The 19,397-nt window shown below is 41.5% G+C and overlaps 1 protein-coding gene across 4 annotated transcripts; it reads left to right on the top strand.

Annotated features, from left to right (window-relative positions):
- The first annotated feature begins 135 nt into the window (after positions 1-135).
- LOC108885960 (cingulin) lies at positions 136-16,149 on the top strand. Of its 4 annotated transcripts, none has more exons than XM_051076125.1 (20): positions 136-152; positions 5,282-6,200; positions 6,309-6,406; positions 6,536-6,605; positions 6,739-6,834; positions 7,489-7,610; positions 7,836-7,947; positions 8,192-8,404; positions 8,717-8,865; positions 9,787-9,907; positions 9,999-10,211; positions 10,344-10,565; positions 10,656-10,904; positions 11,051-11,221; positions 11,487-11,648; positions 12,311-12,484; positions 12,593-12,711; positions 13,196-13,304; positions 13,426-13,589; positions 14,438-16,149. In XM_051076125.1, the coding sequence occupies exons 2-20, from the start codon at positions 5,283-5,285 to the stop codon at positions 14,571-14,573; spliced, it is 3,618 nt and encodes a 1,205-aa protein (XP_050932082.1). In that variant the 5' UTR covers positions 136-152; position 5,282; the 3' UTR covers positions 14,574-16,149. The 4 variants fall into 4 exon arrangements, with proteins under 4 accessions (XP_050932082.1, XP_018536028.1, XP_018536030.1 ...); XM_018680512.2 differs by lacking the exon at positions 136-152 and adding an exon at positions 159-334; XM_018680514.2 differs by lacking the exon at positions 136-152 and adding an exon at positions 159-334 and having other exon boundaries at positions 6,336-6,406.
- The last annotated feature ends 3,248 nt before the right edge of the window (positions 16,150-19,397 follow it).

Genomic DNA, 19,397 nt, shown 5'->3' on the forward strand with positions numbered 1-19,397 from the left:
AAAGCGGTCCAGAACAATGAATGATTGACGTAGATGTCTCACCAATAGCAAACGTAGCCGATATCTCTAGTCCCGCCCATGTCAGCGCGCTGGTCCAATCACAGAGCTCGCTCAGGCGAGGCTGGGCGGGACGGTTCCATCGCCGACAAAAGGTAACAGGTTGCAGTCGCCACATAATGAACTTGTAGCTGTTGTTAATTTGCGTAGGAGTTGTTTTTCCTTCGGCTTTTCTGTTTGAACTTTGATGAATGTCTGTGAAAATATTTGAATTATCATCGAACTAAGGGAGGAGAAGTGTCGAAGAGGAGCAGAGGAGATAACTTGAGAGAAAGAGGTAACTTTACGTTTGGTTTTGGGCTTCACACAAACAGACAGCCGAACCAGACAGACACGACCTGTCAGACAGTTACTTATTCGCTTTGTAAACGCTGCTCTGCCGCTATATGGCTCTTGTTTCTTTGTCTAAGTTAGTTCTGTATTATTTCCTCACAGTATTGTACCGCTGTGAGGTTTTTCTGTTTGCCAGTTTAGCTTGGTAGCCAACGTTAGTTTGATGGGTCGAGAGAGAGACAGGGACCTGTGCTCCCAGCTAACTTACCTTAGGATACTTGAATGTGTCTGTTATGTGATGGGAAAATACACGTGAGGGGTGTTTGTAAATTGTTATAAAAGTTATAAGTGCTTCCAGGAAGGCTCCCACGGGTTTCAGCTGGCGAAAGATACACTTTAAAGGCAAAGGAATTTATATTGATATCTGTGCAGAGGCTGTGTCTCTGCCCTGTGTCCTGGGGGATTTGTCTGGAAAAACTGTGCACTGGAAAACAATTTGAATACCTCTGACAGAATGAGTCTAAATGTAACTATAATTCTTGACCTTGAATCTCGGCAACACAACAATAAAACAGCCTGATATGTAGACAGACGGTATCAGATGAAACCCATGACACAGGCAAGAAGGAGGTGCAGGTTATAGTTTTGAAGTGGGTAATTAAAGGTGCATGAATTGTGTCATGAGTTTCAATAATTACAGCCCTGTACCTGCAATAATACCTCTGACATGGTTTCATTGTCAGACTGAAGATGGAAGAAAGTTTAGTGTGGTGGTAGTAGATTCAGTGATAACGGTTAGTCCAGTCTTGTAGGTACAAACACTAAGTGTGCAGATAAAATCCCATAATTCAATATCTCTCTCTCTCTCTCTCTCCCTCTCCCCCTCTCCCCCTCTCTGTGTGTGTGTGTCACCCACAAACACACACTCTCTCTCAGCCGGTGTAAGTGAGAGGGACAGAGAGAAACAAGTGTCTGGAATGTGAGGAAAGGGAGGGGCGTGTATTTATGTGCTCTTAATATGGTGTCATTTGTGTACTATTTGGTAACACTGAAGTCCCTCTTTGTTATGCCAATGAACTTCTTTGGATTTGAAAAGAGGAATAAATGGGTGTTTGTCTGAGTGTGAAAGAGGAGTAGTGGCAAGTTTGGAAAGCGAGATTGACCACTACAGAGAGGATGAGAGCATGGTTTTATGTCAAGAATGTAATAGAGAAGGAGAGAATACCCAGAGGACTGAGTGGCTGCTTGTCCTTTAAAGACAGAGAGGAAGTGAGCTTCTATTTTGTCCACAGCTGTTACTTACACCTTTCACGCTTTTATTATCAAGGCTATGCCTGTTAAACGTAATGACTCACTGAGAGGAAAGGGAGCTAACAGGTAAATGGCTGCGTTGGCTTTATAGGAGCTACCTGGTTTTGTTTGACAGCCCAAAACCAAAAGATATTCAGCCCATACTTTTTTTGCTTAAAAATTATTTAAACAACTCATTGATAGTTTGCAGTTAATTTTCAGTCAGTCATCTAATTGATTAATTGACTGATATTGCAGCCCTATTGCAGCAACAGTTTTAATAAGCAGTTTTTTATTTATAGTTACTTAACGAGCAAAAATCTAATTGTTATATCTTAAAAGTGAGAATTTTCTGTTTTTCTTTGTTGTCCTTATTGACCTTTAAAATAGTCGTTCGAGATAAAAACCTTACTACTTTTTCAGCACTTTCATTTTCATTTTACTTAATCCTCAATAGATGGAAGATGCCAGCTTTAATCATTAATTCTGACTTCTTTTTTTTTTTTTGGACATTTTAAAGACTGAAGAATAATTGAGTAGCAATATATACTATATTTAATGCAGCACATGCAGCATTTGTAGGCCTAGTTTCTTTGTAATCTTCGCATAACTTATGACTCAGATAACCTTCAGCCCTTGCTGCTATCTCTAGCAGTATCAGTTTTAGGCCAGGCCAGAGATGATGGAATCACATGAACCATGCTGACTGTGAGTCAGCAGAGGCACTTTCATGACTCCACACATTGCCACACCCGCTAATCTCCTAATTATATTTTCTGTTCCATCCTGGATCTTAACAGGGATGTAGCTCCAATTCAATTTACTGTGCGAGAATTCAATTTGACGCCCGAGGCGGAGAGCCCGTCAGCGTAACTGTAGGGTAACATGATGGGCAAGAGATTCCAAAGACACTGGGTACATGATGAGCTGGGCAAGCAAGTTTGTAAAAGTTGGTCTGTTATTAAAGTCACATCCTATAAATGAGGCAAGAGTTGGCTAGAGACCATTACCTGCAACTGACTGCAACTAACCAGCTAAGTCTTTTTCATTACCGAAATAATTATTATTAAATAATATTATTATCTTCACATTATTCACTTGATGAATTGCTTGGTTTATAAAATGTCAGAACATAGCAAAAAATAAAACCTAAGGTGACATCTTCATATCACTTAAACCTAAAGAGAACCACTTTATCATCATATAAGATAAAGAAAAGCAGCAAATACTCTTAACTGAGAAGGTTGAACTGGAGAATGTTCAATATTTGTGCTTGTGAAATGCCTGAAGTCAAAATAGCTGCTGATTAATCTTTTGTTGCTTGACAAACTGAGAAATCGACAACGTTTCAGCTCTTAAGGACCGAGAGTTACAACTGTTTCTTTTAAATAAAGCAACTGTCATCTTCTAAAAAATGACAGGTTAATTGCACAGCACAGACAGTATACAATAAAATAAATTACAGAGGAACTAGTTTGAAATCCTCCCTACAGTATGGGAAAGGATGTTTATTTTAGAGAGGTGTGGAAAGAAATTAGCTTTGGGGAGAAACCTAAAAGGGAGGGTGTGTGAAACGAACTTGTTTGAAACAAATCACAAAATAAGACAGTGTAAGGCAGTGACCAAAAGAGGACGGGGATAGTTTGAGCATTCTCGGAATTGCTGCCCCCATTTTCCGCCCCACATCAGCTGGACAATAGGATGGGTCCCCCTCACCCCGTCCCTCATGGAGCAGGCAACAAGTTCTTCCTTTTTGACGTGAAAAAAGTAAACTGATGAAGAAAGGCAGATGAACAGAGAATTTTTGTCTATTTTTCTGTTGCTTTGAAAGTTAATTTGCCCTCCCTCATACCTCCGACTTTACACATCACATTAGATCAGATGAGCATTTCACATTAAATCAATGGACATTGTTTTCGGCGTTCCCTATGCGACCTTTCTGTCCCACAGTCGTCAGTGCGTGATGTGTTTGCTTGACCTTGGTGTAAAGGCAGTGGGCTGCAGACTTCATGCTCGACTTCACAGATACGTTGTGACACGGTGCTTCCTCTGTGGTTCCCAATGGGTGGGGAAAAAAATCGACCAACTGTGCACGTCTGATGAGCAGATCTGTCTGTGGGTGATCCTTACGCACCACAAGCACAGAGATACCTTCAGATGTCATTCATGTCATCTCAAATGATGTTGCTCCATTTGCATTTACCTTCACCTGCTCTTGCACTGAAGTTGTTTTGTGTTAGTATTCACTTTCATAGAGAGAATGCACAGTACTATACGTCTTGGCTCATTTGGCTGACACTATCTTATTTTATCTTATTACTTTCTCAGAATGGCTTGGCCGTTTCTGACCACGTCATACAGCTACCAAAATCTGTAAGGAAATATAAAAATGTGTGCGTGGGTGTTGAATAATGTATGGGTGTGAAACAGAGTTACTTTTGTACTCAGTCTTTTCTGTGCGTGAGGGGGAGGGTTGTTCACAGGAACGGCTTGACTTTGGATTTTATCACACAAGGCACTGATAAGAGAGGAAAAAGCTGGCTGTTTTTTTTTCTCTCTCACTTCACCCTCCCTTTCTGTCTCCCAACCCACTTTCTGTCTCTCACCTTGGAAAGCTGTTGAGAGGAAGTGAAAGGTGCAGAGCGGAGAGGTTAGTAGGGAATGTTGTAATAGGTTAGAAGTGGGTTTAATGAACCATACTGTTGTAATGACACAGGGAATGGGATCTTACAATGTGACCTACCTCAAGGTGTGATCAGTCAATTGATGTAATATCAGTAATGTTCAGTACTCCAGTGCTAAATCAGGGTGGCAGTGACTTATGGCTAGGTGTGATTAATTGCAGTGGAAGAAGAATAACTTTAGAATTACTCATGAAGTGCTGTCAGAGTATAGAAAAAAGGAAGATTAGGGAGTCAAGAAAAACAAAAAAAATAGAGAAATTACAGAGTGGAAAATGAAAAGGTCTTGACAAGTTTCTGTGGTACCTGTTTGTATTCAAGCTGTCAAAGTTTTGTGGAGGGAATTAGTTTTGGTATCTGGCTGGGAAGCTTCCAAAAGTTGGGAAAGGCTTAGATGTTTCTTACAAGGGGAGAGTGATATGTGGGTGTGTGCTCTCAGGTTAATGACTAATGTAGTGCTCCAAGGACAAAGTCCACACAAACAGTAAAGAGCCTGAAACTAAGTGTCACTGCTTATAAATCTGTGTTGCTTTTTGTTCTGAGCAAAGCTGTGCCTCCGCTTTTATCTAGTAAGGTTGTGACATTTCATGACCCTTGCTAAAGAATGTTGAGGTATTCTTTGTTTGGTTTCCAAAGTTGAGGGACGAGATGTGTTTTTGTGTGTGTGTGTTAACTTAGCTATAGTATTGTAGCAGTCTTTTGTGTCTCTTTTGCATTCCTCAATCTGTTATTCTGACTATATAACACAACTTATACTGGATTTTTGAAGCCGATACTGATATTGATATTTGTGAGTTTTTAAAAAAAATCAGTAACAATATAAAAGCCATTAGTAATTTTTAAAGCATGAACACATATTATCAAGATACATACTGAGCAGGAATTGTACACAGGAAAAATAAACTGTATTTAAAATGTGCTCTTACACTGTCCTTGCTTCCTCTCTCTACTCTTTACCCTGATGTCTTCTGTGTTAACAGTATGAGCGCACCATCCTCAGGTCGGAAGACCCCAGTGGACTATGGTGTCCAGATCCGCTTCATCAATGACCTCTGTGACACTGGGCAGCCTGGGTCCCAGCCCAAGACCAAGACACAGTCCAAATACGGCGTGGCAGTCAGGGTGCAGGGTATCGACGGCCAGCCGTACGTGGTCCTGAAGGACGGAGAGAAAGGAGACTCATATGGAGTCCAGCTCAGGACCCACTACCCGTCTGGCTACAGCAGCCTTCCCCGGCGGAGAGAGAGGGCAGAGCCAGGAACACCGGGGGCAGATGTAGGAGGGGGAAGCGGAGGAGGGCAGGGAGGGGCACTACGCCGGGCCCAGTCCCATGGGTCTCTGCTGGACAGGGATGGAGAGGGAGGGGCAGGCAATGAGGATTTTCAGCTGTCTAGGCCACCAGGGGATGGGAAGTCTGGTAGTTACGGGAACCTGGATGGAGGATTAGGAGTAAGAGGGGAGAGAGAGCAGCCTCAGCGTGTCAGTGGTAGAGAGGGGGGCATGGAAAGGAATATGTGGCATGGTTCATACCAGGAAGGGCTCAACGGGTCACTGGGGTCAGTGAGGAGCAGTCAGTCCTACCCTAACCCTCCTCCACAAACAAGTGGGTTTCACTCTAATCAGAGGCAAGCTGCTGTCAACAGACTAGTAAACAGGTTTGATGATGGTAACACCAGGGCCCAGCAGACAGACCTCCTTCCCCCACAGCAAGACCCCAGAGCTACATCTCCTGTCCTCACTCATAACCCCTACACCTCACCTCCGTCCTCAACTCACAGCAGCTTGGGACGCAGCCAGGGCACTGTCACCAAATTTCCCGGACAGTCTGCTAATCAGTGGCCTTCACCAGGGAGGCATGCTGCTGTGGCAACGCCGCAGGCCAATCTGACTGAGGCACAAGTAAGAATCAAATCTTTTTTGCTTGGGCTTTGCTGAGCCGATTTGTTTGCACCAGACACCACAGAGCATGCAAATTTGCAAGAGTAGTTTTCTGATCTATGTCTTAAGGTGACCCCTGACCTTTTGCTGGACCAGGGTCAGAGTGCTGAGATGAGCAGTGAGGAGGAGCAGGCAATGCAGATGATATACAACATCCTGAGGCAAGGGTACGGACCACCTCCTGTTACTGGATTATACATAAATTAGTTTTTTTTTTTAAATATGTGTTACATTGAAACACTAATTACTACATTTATGTTAAGCAGTTATCTTTTGCCTTTTTCGTCTTCCTTCAGAACTAATGAGAGTGACGTTATTATCAAGCACAAAGTCAAGCTCATCTTTCAGAGGATCCAGAATATCAAGGTTTGTCCCTTTTTGAAAAGATCTAGTTCTGTAGAAGGTTTGTTCTTGCACCAGTTCACATGTCAGATAAAGAAATAGTGTTGGCAAATGGCTTACATACAGTATATGTATCCCCTTACACCTTTTTCTTCAGTCTAAAGAAAGCCAGAGGGAAGAATGGATGAGAGAAAAGAGGGAGCTTGAGAGAAAGATGGCTGAACTGCAAACAGCCCTGCGGGAGGAAAGAAGGGTAAGCAAAGCATGAGGGCCTAGAGAATATGTGCTCGAGTTTTAGGTTGTTACTGTACTTTAACGGTGCCCTGGATGACCAACCAAGCCTCCACAAATTCAACTGGCTGATTGGAATTGGCTGCCAACAGAGGATGTTAACATTCAGAGAGGAACCTGCCACTTTAACTCAGCTCTAATTACATGGAGCCCATCCAGTGCCACACAAAAACACTCATCCAGGTCTCCTTGAAATGAGAGCACTGACTATCAAGTGAAGGAAATAGTTGTTGCTTGGTTGACAGCAGGAAACTGTCCACTGAGTTTCTATGTTGTTTTAACTAATTTAACCAGGAGGGCTGGGAGTTTCTTGGAGTGTGCTTCAGATTAATCCTCTGATTAATCCCTAAAGCCCTCTGGTCTGGTCAGAGGTGCACACACACAATACTCTAACTTCAGTAATGACTCATCATATGTGGACTTGAGGATTGAGGAAGTTGGGCAGGTCTTAATCTCTAATAGTTCCTAAGAACTTAATCCCCTATGTATATTGATCGGTGGGCAAATGCAAGCTCGCTTTAACATTTCCTAAAAGCCCATTGTTTATGCCACCAGAGCTACCTGATGTCTTATGTTTCACCGCTCTCATTTATTCATCATGTCTGCTCGTGTGTAGGACTCTGTTAGCAATTCTGATCCTGCTCTGAAAGCTGAGCTGGAATCCTGTCTGGATGAAAATCTGCAGCTCCGGGAGATGCTGGACCGGAAGAAGACAGAATTAAATGAAACACAATCAGAGTGAGGGCACAGCAGCACACACATACGCACAGAGGAAAACGGGAAGGGGCATGGTACCATTGTTTGTGAGTCGGGAGTAAGAGTGGGAATGACAAAACCACTTTGTTTTCAAGCACATACTCCTCACAGTTTCATGAACAAGCAGTTACTGTATCTTATTCACATGGCCAAACAAGTATGGCATAGTCATTTCAGTGTGTACTCACATGGCCTCTTTTCTCGCAGGCTGACTCAGCTGCGTATGGACAGGGAGAATGCAGAGGCACGGGTCAGAGAGATGGAGGACCAGCTGGCTGAGCTTCAGGATGAACTAAGAAGAGAAAATGGCAACAAGACGGTACCACTGAAACATGAGCACACAATCACCCACACAGATAAACAGGGATAAATTATCTCAGCCCACTGCTAGATAAAAAAAAGACTTGAAACTAAAGTGCTTTTAATGGCTGTGTTTATATCATGCAGCATCATTTTTACAGGTTGAATAGTTAAAGAAGCTTTTGCACTTAAAATAATTGAATAACAGCATGCTGTGAGATCAAAGGTATCAAGTTAGTACTGTACATTCCCTCTGTCTGCAGGACCTGATGTCTTGTCAGGCACAGCTGATGGAGGTCTGCCAGCTGAAACACAAACTGGAGGAGACGTTGAGACAGAGAGAGAGGGAGCTGACGGCTCTGAAAGGAGCACTGAAGGAAGAGGTGGCCACACATGACAAAGAGATCGAGGTGCTTAGAGAGCAATACAGCACTGACATGGAGAAGCTCCGCAGCAGCATGGAGCAGGTGTCTCAGGTGTGTGCACACTCACAGGAGGAGTATGACAGGAAAATGTTTTTAAGTTAGAGACAGATCGGTCGAACCAGTCCGTCAACAACAGACCCCCTAAGCCAAACTATGTGCATTCAACAGAAAAACCGATTGCACATGCTTTTAGGTTTGAGCCTTTCTGGTGACAACATTTATGTTTTGGCTTTTAGTAGATTTCCTTATCGATGGTGATTTACAAGAGTCAGCTTGTAGAGCATCTACAGCATGTCTCCTTCAAAGCATTTTTGACAGGATAGATGAGTAATATGCTCTCAACTCTTCTGTCTCTTGTTTTAGTCTCACGCAGGGATCGAAGCAGAGCGGTTGCGTGTCAATGCATCAGTTCGCACTCTACAGCAGCAGTTGGAGGACTGTAGGGACGAGAGCAGCCACTGGATGGAGCAGTTTCATGCCACCAGAGATGAACTTAGAACAACTAAACAAGAGTGAGTACACAGGCATTTAAACACAGCGTGCTGATCACAATGTGTGTTCATCATCACTTACCTGGGGTTGGGATTTCCAATATTTACATGGACCTGGATTTTGTCACCATCTCTATATCATTTCATTTTGCACCAGCTGTACTACTAATGTGTGTCCATCTCTTCTTCTTCTTCTCTTCTTTCATTCTGCCTGGTCAATGTTTCTCCCTCTCTCTGTCAGAGAGCCACCCAGCAGCCCTGAAACACCGTGAGAGTCACTAATTGAGCAGCGTTTGTGTTTAGATATGCAGAGTTGTAGACGTGGTTAGCTATGCTAATAGTTATCTCACTGTAGTGTCAAGGTCATCCACACTGACATGCATAACTGTCCACAGTATCTATATGGTCCAAGTTCAAATATGGACCATGAACGCATTAATACATGAGTCTAAATGAGAACATGAGCTATATATTGTACAGTGGTTGAGGAGAAATGTTGCTGAATATCAGACACAATCTGAAGCCTCAGCAGATTACATTTTTACATGAAGATTTTCTCCACTGGATTCACACAGTATATTCAGTTACTATGAGCACATTGTGTAAGCAGGAACAAAAAAGATACAGAGAGAGGTGTGGATGGTCTTGTTTGTATTTGTACTTGTTTTCTGTGAATATGTTTGACTGTTATGTCGTAACAGGGAATGGTGATTTATTTCCTGTTTGAAGATTAAATAATGACCATATCAAAATGAATTGAGCTCAATTGTCATAATTCATCTATATAATCTAACTACTGCTGATCAGCTAATTAAACAGTGATATATGATTGGTACAGTTGGTTTCAGCGTCTCGAGATAACTTCTGTTGTGAATTGGCGCTATATAAATAAAATTTGACTTGACTTGACTTGACTACATCAATTGTCTTGACATTTTTCAGACTTCTACAAGCTCGCCTGGAAAAAGAGGAGTTTGAGGAGGAGCTGAAGGAGCTCCAGGAGAAAGTGAGCACCATGAAACAACAGATACCAGAACCCAGCCATGCACAGACTCTCAACCAGGTGCAGTAAACAAAAGCAGCTTTACACAACCACAGCTACACATGTGAATAACAAAAAAAATCACAGTCAGATTGTTCATGTTTCTGTTCAGGAGCTCCAGAGATGCAATGCTGATCTGCAGAAGGCAAAGTCTGAGGTGGATAAGCACAGGACTGAGTTTGACAAAAAGGTCATGGAGGTCATCTCCTTAAAAAAATCTCACCAGAACCAAGAGGCTGAATTGAAGTATGAGATTGACAGACTAAAGGACCAGTTACAGAGGGCCAAAGAAGACTTTGCCAAGGCGCAGGACAAAAACAAACGGGTTAGTTTAATCTCACAGTAAAGGGCCGCTGATGTGTTTGTGGTGGATTGACTGATTGATTTGCTGCTTGGTTAGACTCATCTCTCTTTTATTTTTTGTGTAAATCCTCATCATTTGCCCTCCTGCCTATAGCTCCCTGACCCAGCCACCATCTCAGAGCTGGAGGAGAAGTTAGGTGAGGCACGTAGTGAAGCCAGTCAGTTCAAAGAGAAACTCTCTTTGGCTGAAGAGGAACTGGAGGCCAGTAAAACACATCTCAGTAGAGCTCAGATGGACTTTAAATTGCTCCAAGACACAGAGCAAGAGCAGAAAGAAGCCAACACCCGTCTCAAAGAGAAACTCTCACGGTTAGAGGTAATGTTGCATCCTCACAAACAGCACAGTGTGTTAGATACCCTGTAGACATATTTAATTATAATTGGACATTCTCTGTGGTTTCCTAAGGCTCAGCTGCAGACCAACGCCACCGAGAGTTCAGAGACAGAGCTCACCCTCCACTCCGAGGTGAGAGGCCTGAGATCTGAGCTAGACGAGGCCAAGAGAAAAGCCTCCAGGCTGAGCCAGGAGCACCGTGAACTCAGCCTACGCCTGGAGGATATAGAGAAAGACAAGGAGGCGCTCAAACAGACCATCAGCCAGCTGGAAGATACCAAACGACAGCAGGAGAGAGCTCTGGAGAAAATCAACAAAGAGGTAAGAAAGCAATCCTTCTTATACCTTTGCAAATGATGAAAAACCTGTACAGCTTGGAGCATCCAACTGCTCATCAGAGGACGCAAAGCACAAAATATTCATCCTCTTTGTTTTTTTTATTTCATCCTCTCTCCCTCTCCAATCAGTACGAGTCTCTGGCCATGTCCTCAAGAGAGGAGGTGCAGGCTCTCAGGGTTCAGCTGGAAGAGCAGAGAGAGCGAGCACGCAAGGAAATGCACGAGGTGCAGCGTCACGGAAACGACGCTCAGACTGAGCTGGAAAGGAGCCATGTAAATCTAAGGAGACTGGAGGAAGAGGTGTGTGTTTGTGTTTTGAGTGTTTGTGTTTTAAGTGTTTGTGTGCACGCTCACTCTCCAGTTTGGCCTCGTTTTTGTTTTCATTATGAAAATCATGTCTGGCCTGAACATGTTCAATAGTTTTGACACATAATATTCATGACACATGCTTCGATGAGTGTATTTAATGCAAAACTGATTCATGCAAAAGCCACACACATATTTTTCTCATGACGAACATTCAGTCTGGCATAGCTGTTTCTAATATTATGACAAATTTAACTAGATGTCACGACAGAAGAAGGAGCTCCTGCTGGTATGTGAGGAGAGAGACAACCACCAGCTGGATAAAGAGCTTCTCACCAACAGACTGCGCCACCTTGAGGGAGAGATGGAGGCCAGCAAAAACAACCTCAATGAGAAAACCCGAGAGGTTCGCATCCTGGAGGTAAGATATGTGCATCTGCTTGCGTCTATGGTTTGGGAGAATAAACCATCTGGGAGGATTAACCATGACTACAGGAATCCCAGCTGTTTATAGTCCTTCTCTGAATACGTTGTTAGTATGACAGTCTTTACACGTTCACTCACACTTTTATGCAAATTTCTTACTTGTATCTGTAAATCAAACATATAAGGTTAATAGATTAACATGTAGACTTTTTTGCTGCATATATGCTCCATCATTTTGGCAAAAGTCTAGAAATCATAAATTGTTAGAGAGACATTTTGATAATTCTCTTTAATTTAAAGTCCTAGGACTATAAATGTGTATATTGTGTATATTTAATGTATCTCTCTGTTACAGTATTTGTGGTAGTGCCTCAGAGGCATGGTTAAGTAGAGGAATCAAGATGATAAACAGGTCATCCAAATTTATAAATGCAGTATATTTGGTGTAAAAAGTATACTGTTAGAAATTAGTTCTGTGACTTGTTTATTGTTTGGTTTTCATGGACATTTATTCCTCATGCCTATGCTTACAATGCACCTCACTGCCAAATGGAGTAAATCAAGACTCCAAACTCAGCACCATCTAGTCCATCAAATCCAGTACACAGTCTCCCTCCTGAGCACTTAAAGAAGTTGATATTGACTCATCTCTGTCAGGACAAGCTGAAGCGCATGGAGTTGGAGCTGGAGGAAGAGAAAAGCAGTGTGGAGATGCTGACAGACAGGATGGCCAGGAGTCGAGATCAGATCGATCAGCTCCGCTCTGAGCTCATGCAGGAGAGGTCCTCCAAACAGGACCTGGAGCTGGACAAGAACGCCATGGAGAGACATGTATGTACACACAACATCACATCTGTCACATCTAAAATTTGTGGTCAGTAGTAACTGAAGTCACTTACCCACCCCGACTCTTGTGTTTGTCTATGTCTGTCCTGGCAGTTGAAGGAGCTGAGGAGTCGTGTGGCTGACATGGAGGGCCAGTCTCGCTCTTCAGCAGGAGTCTCTCAGCTGGAGAACAAGATCCAAGAGCTTGAAGAGCGGCTACGCAGTGAGGAAAGGTATGGTACAACATATAGAAAACTTCCTGCACTTTGAACAGATGCCTATAAAATTTGGTGGGTAGACACAGTTTGTTTTGGCTGAGAAATATTTGATTGTATTTCGGTGGTGATCCCAGTGTGGGTTTTCATATATCTGGTCATTTTTATTGTGAAATATAAATCTAAATGTTAAGAGCCATGTTTTTGGCTGTAACATCAAGTCTGGTGCTTTTTAACTCCTCTGTTTGACATCTTTATGTAGATTTTGTGCTTCTCAAACAAGAGGGAGTTTGCCTAGAAGGCATGCTCCTAAAATATTCTGCTTCATATTACAGTATATACAAAAGCAGACATCCATGCATTGCTGCTAAGCAGCTTGATGGGTGCAATGAAATGGCAAATGTTTTCCTCGCGGGCATCATGGCAGCAGTTGAGATGGGGAGTGTTACTCATTAACATGCTCATATGTCTGATGCCCTGTTCTTCTCTTGTATATGAAAAGGGAGAAGAACTCTGTGCTGGCGTCTCAACGTCGCCTGGAGAGGAAACTTAAAGAACTCAATATGACGCTGGATGAGGAGAGACAGACACAGACTGAACAGAGAGACCAGGTATACACATGCACTATCCACTGCATGTCAGTGTTTGGATTTACTGAAACGAGACATCTGCTTTGTACAAAGAAAACGCATATTTGTTGAAACTACACCTTATTCTTATTCTGTGTTGCAGCTCACTCTGAGAGTGAAGGCTCTAAAGAGGCAGGTGGATGAAGGAGAGACAGAGCTGGAACGAATAGATGGACTCCGAAGAAAAGCTCAGAGAGACATGGAGGAACAGATGGAGCTGAAAGAGGCCTTGCAGGCCAGAGTCACAGCTCTGGAGGCTGAGCTCAAGTAAGCATTTCCTTTTCTTTGTCTCTGTTTTTTTGTTTCGCATCCAATTTGTTACTCACTGTGAGCTTTTGGTAATGATTATGCAAGACACTTCCTGGCAGACAGATTATCACAGCAGTGTATGTGGGTTTGTGTGTGCTTGCATGTGTAGTTTTGTTTTACTGTATTTGTGGGATCTGAAAAGGAGCCTGTTATATCTGTGGGGTCCAACTGCTTTGTGGGGACCAATATACTGGACCCCACAAGTTTAAACGTCTGAATCAGGGTTAAGACTTGGATTTTAGGTTTAGGGTTGGAATTAGGCTTAGGTTAGTGTTGGGGTTAGCCATTCAGTTGTGATGATTAAGGTTAGGGTAAGGAGCTAAGGACCACATTGTGTCAATGACGGATTCCCACAGAGATTGGTGTACAATAATGTGTGTGTGTGTGTGTGCATGTGTGTGTGTGACAGAATGACAGAATGAGTAAACCTGAAATGCAAATGATGCTATTAGAACTCAGATTCTTCAGCTGTTACACAGCATTACAAACACCTGGTAGAAACTTACTGAGCCTCCCCGAGGTGCAGTGTTTCAAATGTGTATGCGTGCAAAACATATCAGCAATCACCCACGTGTGAAAAGGTATTTCATTAAACTAAAACGGTGCATTACTCATGTACCACACGGGAAATTAAATTCCAGACATGCTCCCACTAGCAGCACGGAAATGCATGTTGTTCCCTTGTATCACCAGCAGAGGGAGCGCTATGATCACCTGGCAGTGTTAACGTTTACAAATAAAGCAACTGACAAATGTGTGTTTCAGTGGTTAATTATGACAGTAATGAATATAATGATGTGTCACAGGAGGAAAACTCAGGCAGCAATGCGCCCAGCTTTGGATTCATCAGCCCTTAGCTCAGATGACGACGACAGCCTTTATGACCCGTCCACCATCACCTCCATCCTCACTGAGAGCAACCTCCAGACCAGCTCCTGCTAGAGCTGCACTGTAAAGACAGGGTGAAGGCAGGGAAAAGTAGCACTGCCAAGGGGAAAAAATGGAAGGAAGTGTAGGTTTCTGGTTTGTAGATCAGGAGTTTTGCCAAAAGGCAAATTGGTATGCACTACAGACAATGAGGGAGGGATACAAGGATGAGAGGAGATAAATGACTTATTGTAGAGGTTAGTAGGCGAATCATTTTCCACACCAGAGTGAATGGAAGGAAGCAAAACATCCTCTTCATTTCAGGGAATTCACTTCGGTCTACAGTGAGCACAGATGTTCAGAAGTCCACGGTACAGTTGGAATGACTCCATTTCATGCACATAGTACACTAGAAATGCATCTCAAGCCATTTTAAGGTGGAAATTATTGGGTTAAGCACTTATGGTACTGTGTTTGGCTTTGACTGAATAATGAATTATTCTTACATCATTTCCTGGAGTAGACAGTTTACGTGTTATACTTAAGTTTTCTCTGTGACACAGCTGTCAACTGCCTGAGAACAGAACTTAGGTAGAACCACTGAAAAACATGAACCAGATGCTGACACTGAGGACATTATGATAACCACAAGTGATTGAAAACTGCAAGCAATACAATATAACCCTTATGCTGTTTTTCTGAAAGTTAAGTAACCAGATATAATGGTTTATATATACTGAACAAAATATATATTAATGTATATTTTTAGCTATGGAAAATGTCTGTTCTATACCTGAAAATTGTTTGGGACAAGAGTTTACTCCACCTTCCAGTCTTCAGTGTCACACGGTACACAGTGTAGGGATCTACATTATAAAACATGATATGACACTAATGGCATCTCAAATGGATTTTCTTGGTCAGAGACGCAAATTCTGCCTCCTCCATAAATGTGACAGAAACTTGATGTTAGTATAAAAGTTAAGACCAGTTTAATTGTGACTTCACTCGGTAGGTCATTATTGTCTTCCCTTTGAAGGTATGACAGACTTCAGACCTCTGGTTTTGTGGTTTATAACTGAGAACAGAGGTCTCTGCTTAGAAAACAACTTTTGTCAGAATATGAAGTATAAAAGTGGTTTTCCACTTTTTAAAGCAAAACAACAGCCAAAATATCATCTCTGTGTGGTAAAAACGTCAAAAGTTTGTTGAAGCTGCACAACTTCTATGCATTCCCTTATTAAGTCACTGAAACATATATATGTCATTTCATTACAATGCCTTAAAAATAATTTGTGTTTGACTTGTTATTCTTATCAGAATGATTTTTTTGTAAAGTGTTTGTATTTAACATTTGTAGATTTTTTGAGTCTTAAGTTGATTTTGTAAACAGTCTGAACAATCAGTTGAAGTTACAGTATAATTGTTATATTTTGATGCAATGTAATGTGTCTCCCTATCTTTCCAGTGAAACTGGAAAGTGGTACGTATAATTTGTTAGACAGTTGAATATAAATATGTTGAATTTAAAAGATGCTGGTACATACTGTAATTGTTGACTGGAAAATTTCCACACTGTAACTGTTCTTCACAAAATAGATCTTTTTTCTATTGCATATAAATTTAGAAAAAATAAAACAATCTATATGTATTGTTTTTGTCATAATTGCGGAATGTTAATCAGCAGGTTTTACTAAATACTTTGTTTACTGGCATATTTTCACGATATGCTGTTTCCTCATTTCCTTTTAACAAGAGGAGTCAGATAAGTTTAGAGTGAAGGAAACCTCCTGCTGGCTTCAGTGGAAAGATAACACATAAGAACATGTGAACATGTGCTGCTGACTGATGTCAAAAGAACAAGACAATGAAGAAAGGAAAGAAAGAAAGTCTTTGTTTTAGCTGGAGACTGGCTGCTGTACTTCTCTAGAATTGAAGGGTAATGATTGTCCTGTAAGCCGGACTTCCACAGAAGTGTAAACTTGAATGAGATATTCAGTACCACCCAAGAGCTGGTTAAGCACATAATGGTTTTCATCAGTGTGTGTCTCCCGTACCCAACCTTAATTCCACATTATCAGTCTGATTACAGCCTGATAGCAGACATTTTGATTTGACATAGCAGAAAAACCTCTGGTTTAACAATTAACATCAGTAACAGCTTCCTCCCATTTGGGCTTACTAGTTCCAAAGTCTTGACATTGTGCATACACACTCAGCGACATGTGGAGCACTTAAATCATAAATATTATTAATTTGTAACCAATGCTTTCTGCTATATCAAATTTATAGACCTGTGAAAAAGGCGTACATGTGTTGACCTGCAGCGGCCATGGCTAAGTGCCAATGTTGTTGTTTTGTCCTCTTATCTCTTGTTGCAGAGTGGAAATCAACTCAGCTTATGTGTTGATACAAGGGGACAGCATTTCCTGTTTATGGACATGTTCACATGATCTGATGAATAGCATAGACTTCAGACTAACTAAACTCAGAAACTGTTGAATGCACAACTGAATCTGTACACTGCAATTCACAAACAGGAGGTAAAACTGAAAAACATGGACTAAATGCTGATTTTGTTTGTGTTGATGATAGTAACAAGTGTTTGAAAGAGGAATTACAAGCAATACAACATTGTATAGTGTATTTTTTCAGAGAGGTAATTTGAATAAGAAAGTGTAATGTTTTACAGAGTCAGTTGCGCTGATGCCAGGTCAGCATACCTGTTTGTAGACACATTCACAAGATGTTCACACAGTCGTGGATAAATAGCTCAGGCCTCTTCTCTTTACATACAACAATGAAGTCAGAAACATTTTAGCATTATAAGAGAGAGAGCAACATAATACCACACCTTTACCAAGTTAGACAAATGAATTATGTCTATTTGTTGGAACTCTAACTGTGTGATCAGATTTAGATGCAGGCAGGACAGGCCTGTGGGTAGTGATGGATTGTCTGTTGTTGCCAGGAACACCACAGGGTGAAGTATGTCAAGAATGTTCTGACTGTGTGAAAAACCGTTTCAATGAAACGTCTGCAGAACTGTGAAATGTTTATGAGACAAAATTTGATATCAGAAGATAATCCCACTTGTAACAACGACAACTGTTGATCCAACTTATCTTAATCTCAGCAAAATCTCTTCAGAGTTACTGGAATAAATCCATACTTTTATGTGTCGGGCCAAAACATTTTTTATGACTTCAGGCAATTTGTTTTTCCGACATCTTAAAGATGGATGAAAGGCAGCACTCAGTAGGGATGCTTCATGTTATTTATGTGTTTACATCCTATTTGGCACTTTGGCACTCGTAACAAGACTGTTTGACTATTCTGGGACACCACAGTTGCGTCAGAAATTTTCGAGTCTCTTGCTGATTTTGACGAGCTTACTTTACCTACCACAGTGCTATTGTGTGATTGATCTTCAAAAGCTCTTTGCCTCTCTTGGTTTCCCCGGGAATTCAGCTTTAAATTCACTTCACTTGTAACATGTTTTGTTGGCATGAGGTCACACCTTTAATGTTTGCTGTAGAACCAGATGTGGCATCCATGATACTACACTTCCCTTCTAATGTAACCAAACCTGTACAGCATCAACATGGTGTGTACAGTTCCTGTTTTGCTGGTCTATAAATTATGAAGGAACATACTTTCCATGGGTGGGATTGGGTGTCCGTATCATTCCAGCTTTCCAGGCATAACTTCAAAGCTGAAAGCTGATTTGCCAATCGCTGGGTGTGCTGTGTTTTGAAATCATGGTGTGTTTGTGATTACATGCCGCTGCTGTTGTTCAGAAAGTACGCACCCCAGCCGTAGGTGTCAAAATATTTCCATGTGCCTCTAGGTGCTCCAAATGTGGACATAGAAGAATTTTAGGCTAGATGACAGAAGTTTGGATAGTGATAAAATTATTTTTATATAGTTCTACAATCATTTAGATTTAATAAATACAAAGATGACTGGAGCACAGACTGTCATTATTTAAATACATCAGTGATATACATAAGTACCTGCCCTTGTGTTCAAAAACACGATAATCAGGCAGAATTTTAGAAATACTGAAGTTATGACATAGGGAAAGTCTCTAAAAGTGTGCAAACATTTCAGTTTTTCATATTCTATTTATTTAGCTAAGTGTTCAGTTATATTTTATGTGAGTAACAAGTGCTCCTTAACAGGCTTGTAAGATTAAGTGTTACAGTTCTATTCCTGTACATGAAAGTCTGGATGTGCTGTGACGTTCTGGTGGAGTGTTGGAATTGATATGATGATAATGATGTAGAACGTAAAAAGTCCACCCAAGATGCTGTAACCACTAAATTCCCAGAGAAAGGTTCCAAGGACATTGCCTCAGTGGGTAAGTAGGGCTGTGACGATAACAAAGGAGTGGAGAGGACAGAAAAATGACAGTTCACTTTACTAAAATATAGTATGTGACTACAGATATTGTGTCATCACTGTTCCTGAAAGCATCACAGGCTGACTCTGTGTCACACTGGTGCACTTTCAACCCTTGATCATTTATTCCCATACATCCAGAACATGACCTTTGTCTGCCTTTTCTCATATTCTGGTCAGTTTCTGTGCTTGTGGTCACGTTATCTGATTGAATCATTAACCTTTTAATAGACATCATCCTCAGAAAAAGAAAAAAAAAAAAACAGACTGCCCACATAGTGGTGATTATGATCCTCTAGCAAATGACTAATGATTTTGTTTCCTATTCACTTCAATGTAAACACACGTCAGATTCTCGTGGTTCACCTCCACAGAGTGCCAGAGCCTTGAACTACTAATGTTTCAACAACATATCACAGCTCAAAATGAGAAGACTTATAAAGTCACATCAGAAGCCTGTGAATGGTTGTGAATAGCAGCATCCTGACTCACTCT

This window comes from Lates calcarifer, linkage group LG15, assembly GCF_001640805.2.
Source record: "Lates calcarifer isolate ASB-BC8 linkage group LG15, TLL_Latcal_v3, whole genome shotgun sequence".
Classification (NCBI taxonomy): Eukaryota; Metazoa; Chordata; class Actinopteri; family Centropomidae; genus Lates; species Lates calcarifer.

Excerpts from the sequence above, each read along its gene's own strand:
- LOC108885960 (XM_051076125.1), top strand. The coding sequence starts at position 5,283 with ATGAGCGCACCATCCTCAGGTCGGAAGACCCCAGTGGACTATGGTGTC. Across the intron at positions 7,611-7,835 it reads TTAAATGAAACACAATCAGA|GCTGACTCAGCTGCGTATGG; the intron begins GTGAGGGCACAG and ends CTTTTCTCGCAG. Across the intron at positions 10,566-10,655 it reads AGAAACTCTCACGGTTAGAG|GCTCAGCTGCAGACCAACGC; the intron begins GTAATGTTGCAT and ends TGGTTTCCTAAG.